The sequence below is a fragment of the Drosophila busckii genome, chromosome 2L, assembly GCF_011750605.1.
Source record: "Drosophila busckii strain San Diego stock center, stock number 13000-0081.31 chromosome 2L, ASM1175060v1, whole genome shotgun sequence".
Lineage (NCBI taxonomy): Eukaryota > Metazoa > Arthropoda > Insecta > Diptera > Drosophilidae > Drosophila > Drosophila busckii.
The window spans coordinates 11,660,026-11,674,334 of NC_046604.1; the positions used below are offsets into that span (position 1 = coordinate 11,660,026).

Genomic DNA, 14,309 nt, shown 5'->3' on the forward strand with positions numbered 1-14,309 from the left:
AGAAAATAATAATTGCTACATTAATATGGTTAATTTCCTATTTTGAATAATTTTAAATAAATATGATAAAGCTTACAAAATTTCAATAAAATTATAAATAAATACAATTCAATAAATTATAAATAAATATTGTAATGTTAATTAAAACATAAGTCCTGCAACTCAATTTCGCCTCAACAGCAGTTGATGAACAAATGTATTGCCTATTTATTGGGGCATTTTTATTAAATCTGCACTAACATTTCAATTTCCTTTCATTTGAGTATTAACATTACTTCCCTATTTAGCAAAGATTTATTTTTATTTTTTGTACACTTTACATTTATTGCTAATGTAAACTTTTCGTTGTACATCCCATGAGCATTAGCGTTAAATTATGAAAAAACTATGATTACGCTTACAGAACAATAACCAAGACCCAAGAATCTCAATTATACATTAAAAATATTACAAGCTGGCCTTAGATGGTTGGCAAGTGATGCTCGGTGCGATGCAGCATGGCCGCATTCTTGTTCAGCGGCTGCAGTTTCATATAATCCTGATGGGTCTGATGATGATGTTGAGTGCTTGGCAGCAGCGGCAACGAGGTGTTTGAAGTCTAGAGCGGTGGGGGGTGGAACACATGATTAATGTGTGTGTAATTATTTATATTAAACTGACTGTCTCTCACCTTTGATTTATCACGCGAGGCAGCAATGGCGGCCGCCTGCGCTGCGCCCGTTTGCAGCTGCTGCGCCGTTGACAGCATAAATTGCTGGGAGGCGAGTTGCTGCTGGCGCAGCGTGGCCACCTCCAGGCTGCTAATGTGCTCCAGCTCGCGCTGTTTGGCTATGTAGTCGTCGAAGTAGGAATGCTTGGTGAGTTTCTCGCAGCTCCAGCGCTTGGCCGGATCCTTGTCCAGGCACTTCTTGAGCACATCTATGGTGAGCGGATTCTGCAGCGCCTTGCCCGGCATTTTATCCTCCAGCGGCTCCAGCTGCGGCGGCACCGGCAGCGTTATGCCCTTGAAGTATTCGTTCTGCCCAAAGATTTGTATATGCCGCGGCAGCAAATCCCCCAGCGTCTTCCTTATCAAGTACAGCTGATCCACATCGCTGCGTCCACGGCCACAGCGCCTCGCCACGCACCAGCTCCGCAAACAAGCAGCCAATGGCCCACACATCCACCGGCGTTCCATACTGCGTATCGCCCACCAGCAGCTCTGGCGCCCGATACCAGCGCGTGGCCACATAGTCTGTGTAGTTCTCGCCCGGACTCAGCATGCGCGCGAATCCAAAGTCACAAAGCTTCACCTGCCCCTGCGCCGTCAGCAGTATGTTCTCCGGCTTGATATCGCGATGCAGACAGCCCTGCTTGTGGCAATAGGCAACGCCCAGCAGCGTCTGATAGCAAATCTGTTTGGTCAGTGGCTCCGGGCAGCCCTGCGGATGCCGCTCCAGCTCATGCAGCACCGTCAGCTCACAGAACTCAAATACCAAGTGCAGGCGACGCTTGCGTCGAAACACTTCCAGCAGGGATATCAGATTGGGATGCTTCAGGTTCTGCAATCAAACACAAAATGCATAGAAATTAAAGCAAATATTTAAACAGCAAATAAATGAATAAATAAATAAAAATAAATACACAGTTTAAATTCAAGTCTCTTTTGAATGTTAAATGCATGTATAAAATAAATACTATATATTGTCTATATCAGTTATCAATATTTGTGAGCAATCAAAAATTAAATTACAGCATTTTCATTAATTTATAGACTAACTTGATCAAAGCAACGCATATTGGAATTATTTCAAATTATTATGCTGGCAGCTCGTCCTTCACTGTTTGTTTACTCGCCAACAGTCCACGCACAACTGACCGTCCTCACTTGCCAGCCTCCCACACTAAGCTGCGAGCGCAAGTCGCTCAAGGAGCGTGAGCGACAGCAATGGCTATGAGCCTTTCTTGCTAGCGAGAGCAGCGTTGCTCGTCTCTTTAGATCGCTTTGCTGTGACTTAACTAAAACGTCGCTCTCTAATGTTAAGCGAGCGCTCAATTTGCAACGTAAACTTGTGTGTGGAATTGAGGGTTAGATTGTCTTCGTGCTCACGTTTTTATTGAATATTGAATTTGAATAATTAAATAGAAATTTTCTTTTTGAAGCACAACTTAAATGCAGAATTGTAGAATATTTTTATAAAAGTTAAAAGAGTACCCCTAATATATTATATGATAGCTGTTTGATAGCTAAAAAATAAATCTTAATCTTAATCTTAATCTTATTAATCAAAATCATTAGCAATTAGATTATTTTTGTTTGAAGGCTGCATTAATGATAAATCTACAAATTATATATTTAGTATTGCTCTGAGCTATTATTTGTATACAATGAATGCATGAATAAAATAAACTAGACACAAAAATAAACATATAAAACAAATTAAATAAACAAAGACAGCCTAATATTAATAAATTCTGAGCTAAAATAATAAAACAAATAAGTTTCTGTTTCACTCAGCTATTTGTTTCACTCACCTTGAGCAGCCTTATTTCTCGCAGCGCTATTTTGCGTATAGCAGGATCATCCTCAGACTCCACAAATCTTTTGACAGCAACCAGTGCGCCCGTTTCACGATCTCGACATTTGTAGACCACACCATAGGAGCCCTCGCCAATGCGACTAAGCTTCTCATAACGATCCATTTTGCTGCTACCTTGTGGTCTGCAATCGAATCAAAATAAATCAAATAAGCAAGCGCTATTAATTAATTGCAATCACATGTAGCATAAGCTGCCAGTTAAGTTAAGTTTTACCTTAGACTCAAACATTGACCACGTTTGATGTTTGCACGGCGCATGACTTTGCATTGAGCACATAAAATGTTTAAGATGTTTTGCGCTTGACACGAACACATATGAGATATGCGAGTTGACAATCACATATGTATGTGTGTTTGTATAAGCAATGAACTATGTACAGATTACAGATTTGACAGATTTTGTTGTTGTTTGTCCAAAGATCGAATCGAATTAGTAGTTGTGTTAGTTGGGGATGAGATTATCTTTGTTTTCGGTTTTGGTAACGAAACACAAATGAGACGAAAAGAAAATTTGAGTTTGATGAGTAATAATTTGTAAATGACGGTTAATAATTTGTGCTGAGTTTATAAATAAAATTAAGCCAGCTAAAAATCAATAAATTTGTTTAGCAAGCAACTCCAATCGATTTGATAGACGTGTCCTTTTCAGTCAGCGTCAGTTGTTGATGTGTCCTGACTGATAAGCACAGTGCGCTCATTGCGCTGGCGTTTCAATGTCAGTGCGCAGGGTAACTGAACTTTCAATGGAGTTGAAGCACCAGCAACTACTTGCAACAATTTCTGTGTGTGTGTGTGTGTGGGTGCGCGTGTGTGTAATTAAATATGCATGTGGTCCAAGTGCAAATGGTTTGAGTGCAGAAAGTTTCAGCAAACAATTGTCCAACCGAGCACTTACCTATGCGGTATCCATCTGGCTATAATCTGACGTATTTGCCACTAATGTGTGTGAAATGCGTTAAGGGGGAGTTTGGTTGGTTAGGAGTCGCTACTACTGGGAACTTATTTAAATACACACCATGCGCTGCTTACAAATAAATATTTGTATTTCGATCAATATGAAATTGAAGTAAGGTCGCTTTCGGCTTGGCGTGCAACTAGTTTTGCTTGCTTGACTGACAACCAACGACTAAACTGACTTTATGTGGACTTATGGCCAAGCTTGAAAAGTCCCCCCTTGTTGGCTTACAAATGAGAGCGAGAGAGAGAGCGCGCGCGCGCCCGAGAGCCAATGTCATAGCAATGCGACCAAAGTTGGCAAAAGCCAAAACCACAACAAACAGCAAAGCTCTGAACTTCCTTTTTTCTTCCTTTTTTTTCTGTTTTTTTTTTTTTGGTGTGTATGTTCAAGAAGTTTCATGTTTCAGGTAGAAGCTTTCATTGCCTCGCCTTGCGCTCCCCCCTTGGCGCTTGGCAGCGTTGTTTGTTTTTTCTATTAGGCTATGAGCAACGGGCGCTGGCGTCGGCCCTAAGCAGTTGCCTTTGCTATTGCTGCTGCTGCTGCTGTTGCTGCTTCTTATGTCTTTTGAGGTTAACTGTTAGCTTCTAGGGGCGTCTCTTAAACTGTGCTACAAAAGAATTTCTCGAGTTTGTAAGTGCAGGAAGCGCTTGTTACACACACACACAAATATAACTTATGCCAAACTAGGCAAGATAGTTTAACTGGTGCAGCAGTGCAATCGCAATTGGCGTAAACTTCAACATAGCAACGGGCCCCCCCCACCAAAGTATGAGTTATTAATGTGTGGCACTTAAGGTGTGTAATTAGTTGCAATTGCTATAATAAGCTAAGGCTTCTGCTATTGAATTAGAGTTTCAGCTGAGCTCTGCTTAAGTTGGTTAAGTCATGCCAAGACTTGTGCTTGATTGGCTGCAATTATGTTTTTGATGAGCTTTTAATATTTATGAGCGCTTCAATTAATTGAAATAATAATTAATTAGTGTAGAATGCTGTGTATTTCTATAAATTGAAATTTATGATCTATAAATATTTTGTGCTTATTAATTGGAACCAAATTGATTTGAGAAAGAATAAACGCTTATGTAAATTATTTTATATATTTACATATTTACCTAATATAAAAAAAACAATTGCAATGATAAATAATATTTTTAATAGATATTTAAAGTAAATTAATACAAACTGAAGCATATTTAATTATACTATATAAAATAATTTACGAATATTCGCACAGCATAATTTTAATCTTATTTAAATATTAATAATAACAAAAAGAGTTATATAAATTTTTATTATATATGTAAATAATTGCACAGCATAATTTTAATACAATTTAAATTTTAAGTAGAGTTATATAAATTATTAAAGAAATTAAATTCCTTTTAAATTTTTTTTAAATCTTAAATATTTACTTGGGTTATCTATTAAATTTTGGGATTTTTTGAATTAAATAAATATTTAAATTATTATAAAAATTAAAATTTTGTTTGTATATTTCTATTTTTAGTTTTATTATTCTGCATTAGATATTTTTGCTTTAGATTTTAATTGACTTAAAATTTTTAAATTAACAACTTAATTATGGGCTTCTGGTAAATAAAAATGTACAAAAATATATTTAATATTAAGAAGCTTTAATATGTAAGCAAATGATTAAAAGCTGCGCTTATTACATTTTCTTATATTATTATAAAATGTGCCGCTAAATCAATTTCTAACTATTATATTTCTATGAAATTTCGAACCCTGTTAGCATTGTATAACTCTTACCTGCGCAGCGAGAATAACTTGGATATCTCAAACAGTTTCATGATGAATGGCTGTTGTATATTATTTTTTATTGCCTTTTACCACCTTTTGCAAGTTTGATAATAATGCTAATAAAAAAAACAAAAGACAACAGTTAACGACAAGAGCGTCGCCAGCAGCGACACAACAGTAACAACAACAAGAGCAGAGCAAAACAAACAAATATTAGAGCCACGAGACGATGTCGCAACGCCAACAGCCGGCAAACAACTGAACTGAACTTTAGGTGAGCTTGGCCAGGCTACGGCAACACCAACGAAATGGCCAACAAGCTAAATATGCCAGGCACAGAGTCAGAGTCACGTAAACAAGTTGCGCAGTGAACAAAATGGCCGCCTAGCTTAGACGAGCCTGCAGTTTGCCAGTTGCGGACATTGCACATACGCCGCATTGGACATTGGACGACGCTTCCGCTTTGGCTCGGTTCTACTGTTGGTTGGTTGGCTTGCGTGTGTGCGGCATTAAGTATGCATTGAGTATGCTCAGAAATGCATTAAAAATCTCAGTCTCAGGCATTGATTAACTAGCCATGATCACGCATACGCAGCGTGTGCTCAATCGAACTGGAAAAACAATTTCCAACACCTTAGCAGACGGCGTTTGACCTTTTCGCTTGCCTATTTGTGGACTTCGAGCGCCATTCAATTTGCATAATATCATATACTACACACCCTCGTCCTTTGGCCATTGTGCAAAACTATTTTTATTTTTACCCGCCTTTGTTCTCTGGCCGCACTCAAATGGCGTAAGGCACTTGCTTTGCTGTTTTTCTGTTTTGTTTTTCTGCTTGTAATTGCTCGTTTTTATGCATGTTAATTACATTGCTGGCTGGCTGGCTGACTGCTTTACATAACTTTACCGATTGTAGTGTTATTTATGGTCTTCTGCACACTTGCGAACAAACAACTTTAGCTCGAGTTCGATAGCTGTGAGCTCAGCTGACCAGCGGCTATTCAACTTTCGCTCAAGTGTAAGCGACCAACAGTTCCGGGAATTTCAAAGCTATTGTGCGTTTATTGATTGCGCTGTTGTTATTGCTCAGCTTTTCTTTTTTTTAAGGGGTGTAAGAGGGTGCAAGTGCCCTCTTTAAATTATAGAAAATGTGTGGTGTAGCTTGACTGCTCAGCAAATAAAAAGCAAACATTTGTAAAAATATATTTATTGTGCGAGCTAATGAAAGGCGTAGCTCAGTTATGAGCAGCTTCCGCCATTAGATGTTACCAAGTTTATGTTTTAAAATGCAAAGAATCCCAGACGTTTCTGATTAATTTTAATTCAATACACTGCAGCTAAGGCAATTAATTATATTTGTGAAAGACAAATTCCAGCTTTTTGGAGTGAATCGCTCGATCAACACTCACTGCCAACTATTTTCTTTTGACTGATTGATAGTATAATTTACTTTATCAAAATAATTTCTGCTTTACAAAAATACAGAAAACATTTTGTGGTGTTAAATTCAAAAAATTATATACCAAATTCAAAGCTAATAAATAAAAATAATATAAACTATAAACTTGTTTGTGTGCATTTATACACTATAAATATAATATTATAAATATATCACTCACTTTGCTATATAGATAATAGTTTTAACAGCTCACAGCAGTATATATCTTAGCGACATCAAGTTTGCTTATACGGTTGAGAGCCCTTGCATTATATATAAACCCCCACGCGTTTTCAATTAAAGTCAACTGTGCTGCTTTGCTTTATAAATAATTCTTAGACTTGAAATGCACGTTAAAAATAATTTGATAACTTAAGCATGCACTTTTTAAATATATTTTGGTTACAGCAACTTGGGCTGACCTTTTCACTTGAGAGTTGAGCATAGTTAGCTTTGAGTTTGAAAATAATGCGCGCTCTATAGAACTTTTGACAAGTTTTTGTTATGGAATTAAACGTTAAGTGCAGCAGCAGCGGCGCAGCGCCGCCTGAAGTGCGGCAACAGTGCGTTAAACGCGGCATGCGGCATGTGTGGCAAGTGTGGCATGTGGCATATGGCACAAAGTACAGTTTAGGGTAGGCATTTGGTCTTTGGTGTGGTCTCTCTAGTGCTGACATGGCCTTGTGTGTGAGTTTATGGGCAAACAAAGGCCAACCCGCCAACCGACAAGTGCAATAAATAACAAGCTATTAATGCCAAATGTGCAACGAATACACGCACAGTCTTAGGTGTGTGGGGTGTGGGCTGGTTGTTGGCTGGTTGCGTATGCCAAAGGCCAAGGTTGTGGCAAAAGGCAGTAAATGTCATTGGGCGTGAAAGTTTTTTGCAAACAGTTTTTCACTTTCAGCTGCTTCCAGCTGTTCGAGCTGGCACAAAAGTTAACCGTTGCTAATTAAGCCTTGCCACAAAATGGCAAAAGTTTTATAACAACAACAAGAATGAACAAACAGTGGGTACAATACCTGTGCGGCCGGTGCCAGCCATCTACAGTGGGCTCCTGGCACACCTGCATCTTTTGTATCAAACGATAGAGAAACGAATCGTGAAACGTTTGTGATAAATAATAATTCTGAAACATTTCGACAGCGACACGACGTTGCGACCTGCTGCAGTTCAAAAAGTCAACTGCATATATTTTGCAAAGTAAATTTTATCGATACTTGCCACACACACACAGACAGTTGTGCATATGCTTTAAAATGCATTGAGCATGTTGCATATTTAATGCACAACTTGCAATTGTTACCTCAATAGCGACCCCACCGCTCACCCCTTGGGGGTTACTGCAACTGACAATGCAGCGCTTTGATTCTGACGTGTTACGTGCTGGCAACGTCGCCATTTCTCTTTTTTAGCAACCTGCATGATTTCCTTGCCTTTCTTTTGGGGTCAGCAAACAGCTGCTAGCTGAGGCGCAGCAACATGCAAATGAAGCGAGCGCACAAAAGATGCAACTAAAGCATGCCACACGGCAAAATGAAGTCCAGATAGTGAAATGAGGTGACGCCGTTGCATGTGCAGAAGTCAAAATTGCCTTTCGCTTGCATATTAAATGCCAAGCAGTGTGAATTGCCTGCATTTGAATTAATTTATTTATATTTTGCCACAATTTTATTTAATTAATTAAAGCTGCACTTGTTTGCTTAGCTTTGCTTTGCAGCTAATTCATAAGCTCATCAAACTGAACGATTGACAATAAAATGAGCCACATGAAAACTCTTCTATCTATCAACAGACCCTATCAATTCCCTGGCATTGTCACAGCGCTAGGCAGAGTGTGGGGGCAAAACCCAGCGAAGCACTGCAATCAAATTGAAATTCAATCAAAAGGAATATGTGCAGGATAACAAAAAGAAAAAAAAGAAACGTACACAGACATCAAATTGCATTGATATGCGTCCTGTCGCTTTGTTTGACTTTTTTGTTTGGTTTCGTAGCCGCTCCTGCGCTGCTCTAGGCAAACTTGAATCCATATCCTGGTCTGTCTGACAGCCCAGACAAGCAGCTCAAAAAGAATATTGCATACTTATTGGCAGCGGCAGCGGCAACGACAGCGGCAGCGGATGATTTAGCGGTTTTTAATGCTTCTCTTCCTTTTAGCAGAGCAACCAAACCAGCCAAACAGACGAAAACCTTTCGCGCACATGTCAACGTCATTTGTGCGCCTGGCAAAACTGCAGGCGACAATATGAGCAGACGGAAAAAAATAAAATACATGCAAAAACTTCCGTTCTCTTATTGCAATTGTGTGGTGGATGCTACAGTTTCATTTTTTTTTCTACTCGCGTTAAAGATTGAAATGATTTTAAGCGCGTCGCTCAACGAGCGATCAAATGTCTGCGACATTGAGGGAGGGGAGCAGATGCAAGCGTCAGCAGCAACAAAATTTATTTATGTTGTTGAACTCGTTAGCAGAGCCCTAAACTTGACATAGCCTGCATATTACAATAGAAATTCTATTCAATGCAAAGTTTACTTAGCCTAGTTAGTAATAACATTAAGGCGCTAAGCGATTAAATTTAATCTATGAACTCTATTATGCAACTATGTTAGTTTTTTTACAATTAAATCTAAGCTACGTCTTTTGATGTTTTAATTGAATCAAATAAATCTAATACAAATATTAATAAACAATTTCAAATTTGAATAGATGCAGCGCTCGCTTGCATTCAATTTATTTTTAATATCAAAATTAAATCACTTCAATTTCAGTATTATGAGAATATAAATATCACAACGAAAAGTCTACACACTGTTCTATAAACTCTATTTGAATATTTACAAAAATTATAGTTAGCTTTGACTAATAGTTAGACTTTAAATTTGTGTACGAATGCAGCACACGTAAAATTCTTAACCTTAAGCTAAACAAATATTATTTTGCATAAGGTCAACCCATGGCAGTTACAATGTCAAGCTTGTTGCTACAAAATGCGCCAGCTTAAGGTTAAAGCCAAACAACTCTTAAGGCCAAATGCCTTAGCGCTTGGCAATTATCTGCGTGCCAATCTGTAGCAAGGTTGGCACAACCTCAATAGTTTTTCAAAAATATTGTCTGCTTACCTTCTGGGCAGAAGTGGAAGATGATTACCAAACAGCCATAGACGCTTCTCTCCAAACCATTTGTCCATAGACCCACAGAAAAGCGCGCACTTTTTATTGTTTACTATTTGTTTCGTTCAATTGTTTACTTGCAATTTACCGCACATTTCGAAACGCAGCGAACTCGAAGTATTGAAATTTATTTTTTTGTTTATCGAGCAAATTGCGCGGCAAAAATTTACGCGTCCGTGCACAGAGAAATGTTAATAAAGTTTGTTTATTGTACGCCGGAGTTGTAAATTCATAGCCGTATATTTCTGCATTTTTGTTATATTCTTGTGCTGCGGCAGCGGCGCGGCATTGAAAATGCCGACAACCCGACAATCTACTGGACTGAGGTTTGTTGGGGTGTTAGCCCGACGGTTGACATTGGCAACGCTGCGAAGGGTTGTTGTGGTTTCTGTTTAGTTGGTGATATTTAGATAAAAATTGAATAGTTGTGAGTATACCCACAAATTGTTGTATGTGTTTTGCTTTGGTATCCGTGGTTTTCTGAAATAGTGTAGATGCAATAAACGCTCTGTTCGTGATCTCATTTGTTGCATAAACAGACACAAGAATCCACGATTTCCATATAAGACTTAAACATAATGATCTCATGTACAAGACGCAATGACTGAGTTCCGTTCAGTCCTCGGTCCACACAGTAGTCGTGAGTAGCGACGTTGCATGCGACATAAGATGTTCTACTAAAGATTCTGCAAAAATTCCGCAAATATTCATGGCTATAACAAACTATCTGAGATGCAAAGTGTATTAACTTCATGCGTGCATACTTTCTATTGCGAACCGTCATATATAGTCCGCTCCAAGCTGCTCAATATGCCATAAATGGGTATTAGTCTCGCCATGATGATGATTTATAGTGATATTAACAGATGTGGTAGTAAGATTAGCTGCCAAATGCGTGTTGGCATGATAGTGAGGTGAGAGCCGTGTGGGTGTAGAATGTTGTATTAAATATATGCAGTTGATGTGTGGGTTGAGAGTGGGTTGAGATTGCAGGGGGTCGAAGTGCTGACAGGCGACAGTGGTAAAGTGGTGGTGTGAAAGCGAAGTCCAGAACTATTTGTGTTGCAGTCACAGAGCATTTAGATAAGCTGGCTTAATTATAGTCCTGGTTGAGCTTTGAGCTTTCATCTCTTGAATAGCAGCAAATAATAGTAATGTGTAAAATACGAAAAGCACTTCAGAGATTAATGTTAATAATATTCTGATATATAATTTAATATATTTGTATGTGCTATATGTATAGTTAATGTTTGTAGGTTACAATCCGTCCTCAGAGAGTATTTATTAGCTAGAATGGTCAACCTCAAAATGTTGTATGTAATTGCATACAATAGATACCAATTTATTCTAACAAATCTTTAACTATTCCCATAATGTCTCTACATGGAATTATAGATAGTGCAGCTCCCAAATAACATAGATTAAATTTATTATCAATTGTATACAACGAGTTTCTTATTATTAATTTATTCAAAGTTAGTTAGTTAAGAAGCAAATGTTAATCTATTACAAAAACTTCTACTTGCTTGTGAACTCAGAATGAAATTTAAATACACGAACACGTGTCAAACAGCATCGTTGCTAGTAACACTGCTATCACCGCTCTCAGTATCTATAATTAGATGCTAAGTCCCCACACGCACGCCCACGCATTAGCTTAACATATTCGTATTAATATAGTAGCAGTGCGTCCACTCTCTTAATCTGTTTTAATTGCATATTGTCAACCTAACTGAGTATTGCCTCCTGTTATTTCTACGTACTTCAAACTAATGGCAATAAGCGTACTACCAGCCTAGATTCCTTGCTTATTTTACATGAAATTATAATATCAGTTGCACTGCTTACGCAAATAAGCCTGTGAAGAAAGGTTACCATCACTCTTGCGTTTTCATTTATAGTGAAGCGCGTAACACTTTATCGAATTGCTATGCTGGCTAATATTGCTCTTGTCAGTGCGTGTATATATAGCCTAAAGATGTTAATGCCGGACGATCACCGTATTTAGAGCGTAGATGAGTATACTAACCATAGACACTATGCAAACGCATAAAACAATACAGGCTACGTAATAAATCTATCTAGCACACCTAACTATATTGGCTCCATCGACATAAGCCACCCATTCAGAATAAACCGCCAGCGGGTGATCAAGAAGTATATGCAAAACCAGTCAGCGCACTCTCGCAACAAAAGGCTTATGATAGACCAGGTCAACAGTACAATATTGCCGGTCTCATATAAGACCAATCAGTGAGAATCATACATAAACTCTACAACAACAGCACTGACATTTTACTTCAGACTTCAGCGATTAGCTCTTATTTCTTTATCGCGCGTTTTTTTGTTGTTGTAACGCCAACGTGTTTTGGCTTTGCATTTTACGCTTTTTGCTGCTTTTCTGCCAACCGAAAGTGCAGCTCAAAAGAAATGGCCCAAGCGAGATAACCTTTAAAAGCTGCTCGTATGCTAAAACTAAATAATGACAGCTAAAAGTAGCGTCATATGCATTTGTATTGCTGTGTGTGTGTGTGTAAGTTGTTTGGACAATAGCAACAATAATAATAACAGCTGCTATCTCGCTCTGCTCCGATGCTAAAGCCAGCAGGTTGCCATGGGCAACTGACAAAACGACAAAGCAGCAACAACTGGTAACCAAAACAAATGCAAATTCGGTCTTACTTCTCTCATTTACCACCTGCTCGCCCACCTCGTCTCTCTCTTTATTACGCTCTGGAAATGTTTTTCAGAAGCAACAAATACTTAAAGTCTGTGGGGCAGTTCTTAGTTTTGTTTTCTCCGTTGAATTCAACAAATTGAAACAGATTTTTGCTTTAAATTAATTATTATTAAAATATGCTTCAATATTTTTACAACTAACATAAGCTTACAATACAATACTTTTTATTATAAATAAAAGCTGTCATTAAATATTAACGCAATTAAACATAATTTATAATTGCTTCAAAGACTCAGCTTTTTGCTTTAAATTAATTCTTATTTAATATTTATGTATATTTAAAATTTTGTTACACACATTTTCTATTTATAAAATTAAGCTGCCATTAAATATTAATTTAATGAAAATTATTTATGCGTTTGAGCGACTTGCTCAATTTATTTAAATAATTTTAGTTCGTTTATTTGTTTGACAAAAATTGAATTCAGCGCTTGTAGTAAAATAAAATTAAAAACTAATTAAAGTGCATCATTTATTAACTGCAATAGTTTATGTGACGCACTAAGATGGCGCACTAAAGAATTAAATAAAAAGCTTCTTAAGGATTTTCCTTGGTATAATTTGGTAATGCAGACATAGTAGATTGTGCTCTCGAAAAACAAGAATATTCCTTCATCCGAGTTCTCTGTGCTGAGGCCTTCACTACGAGAAGGACCAATATACATAGCCTTAAGATACTTTATTGTGTTCCGGTCACTGTGGTATCGGAATCTATGTAGTTGTGCGTCGTACAAACTAGCTTACTCTTGTTGCTTTCTACCCCCCTCTAACTGTTCAAGATCCTTTCCTATTAATGATATCTTGATTATTTTATTATGAGCGCTCACACGGATGTAATGCAACACTCTGTGCTCTGAGTATTCTTGATAAAGTGTAAATTTATAGTGTGTAGAGTTTGTATGGCGTGCTGCTGTGTGACAATAGGCCCAATTTATCTTAAGCTACAAATTTATGTTATAAAACAAATATGTGTCTAATCCGTGTAAAGGTCCTGGTGTCATTTGTTAATTATGTAATTAACAAGTGTTGGTTTATAAAGTGCCGATACGTACGCCATAATGTGCGTTTTATGTTCATCACTTCTCAATGCGACTAATTAGCGTATTTAATAGAAGTAATTGGTGTGGATGTTAAATTGTGCAGCCAACTTGTAGTTGGTTCAGTGGTGTACTGATGTGTACTTAGGTATGTACTATAGTAGTGCTTCTATTTTCTCTTTTGCGATTTCATATAATGCAAATTGTGGTAATTAATTAATTTTTTATTATTTACTTCCCAAAGCAAATGGCGAACGAACCCCAAAATTATTTTGGAAAATGTATTCATTTATAGAAACTTGCACAGCTGTCTTAAAATATTTTTGTATTTAATGCCGTCACAACTTAATGACTGATATAAAAAGGTGTAAGACCGGTGCACCTCGTCGAATGCAATCTATTCTCGTTGCATTTCATATATGTCTCATTTTATTAATGATCTGAATAAATGTTATGATCTCTTCCTTAAAATAGGTATACACACCTCAGCTGCCTCAATATGTAGTGTGGTAAGGACTTAGAATTATATATAACGAGGTATCGCTCTCTAGTTTAGCTGGCTCTTGAGAACCGCAACCATATATAATATAGTCTTATGATAGAGTAGTCATGTGCAAGCGTT

General features: G+C 37.6%; 1 protein-coding gene across 1 annotated transcript; it reads right to left on the reverse strand.

The window, feature by feature from the left end:
- Positions 1-284: 284 nt before the first annotated feature.
- LOC108599430 (cyclin-dependent kinase-like 1) lies at positions 285-9,939 on the reverse strand. Its single transcript, XM_017986149.2, is given in 5 exon segments — positions 285-598; positions 671-1,102; positions 1,104-1,541; positions 2,515-2,701; positions 9,860-9,939. Coding segments are annotated over 5 exon segments (1,263 nt in total). The 5' UTR covers positions 9,928-9,939; the 3' UTR covers positions 285-460.
- Positions 9,940-14,309: the final 4,370 nt, after the last annotated feature.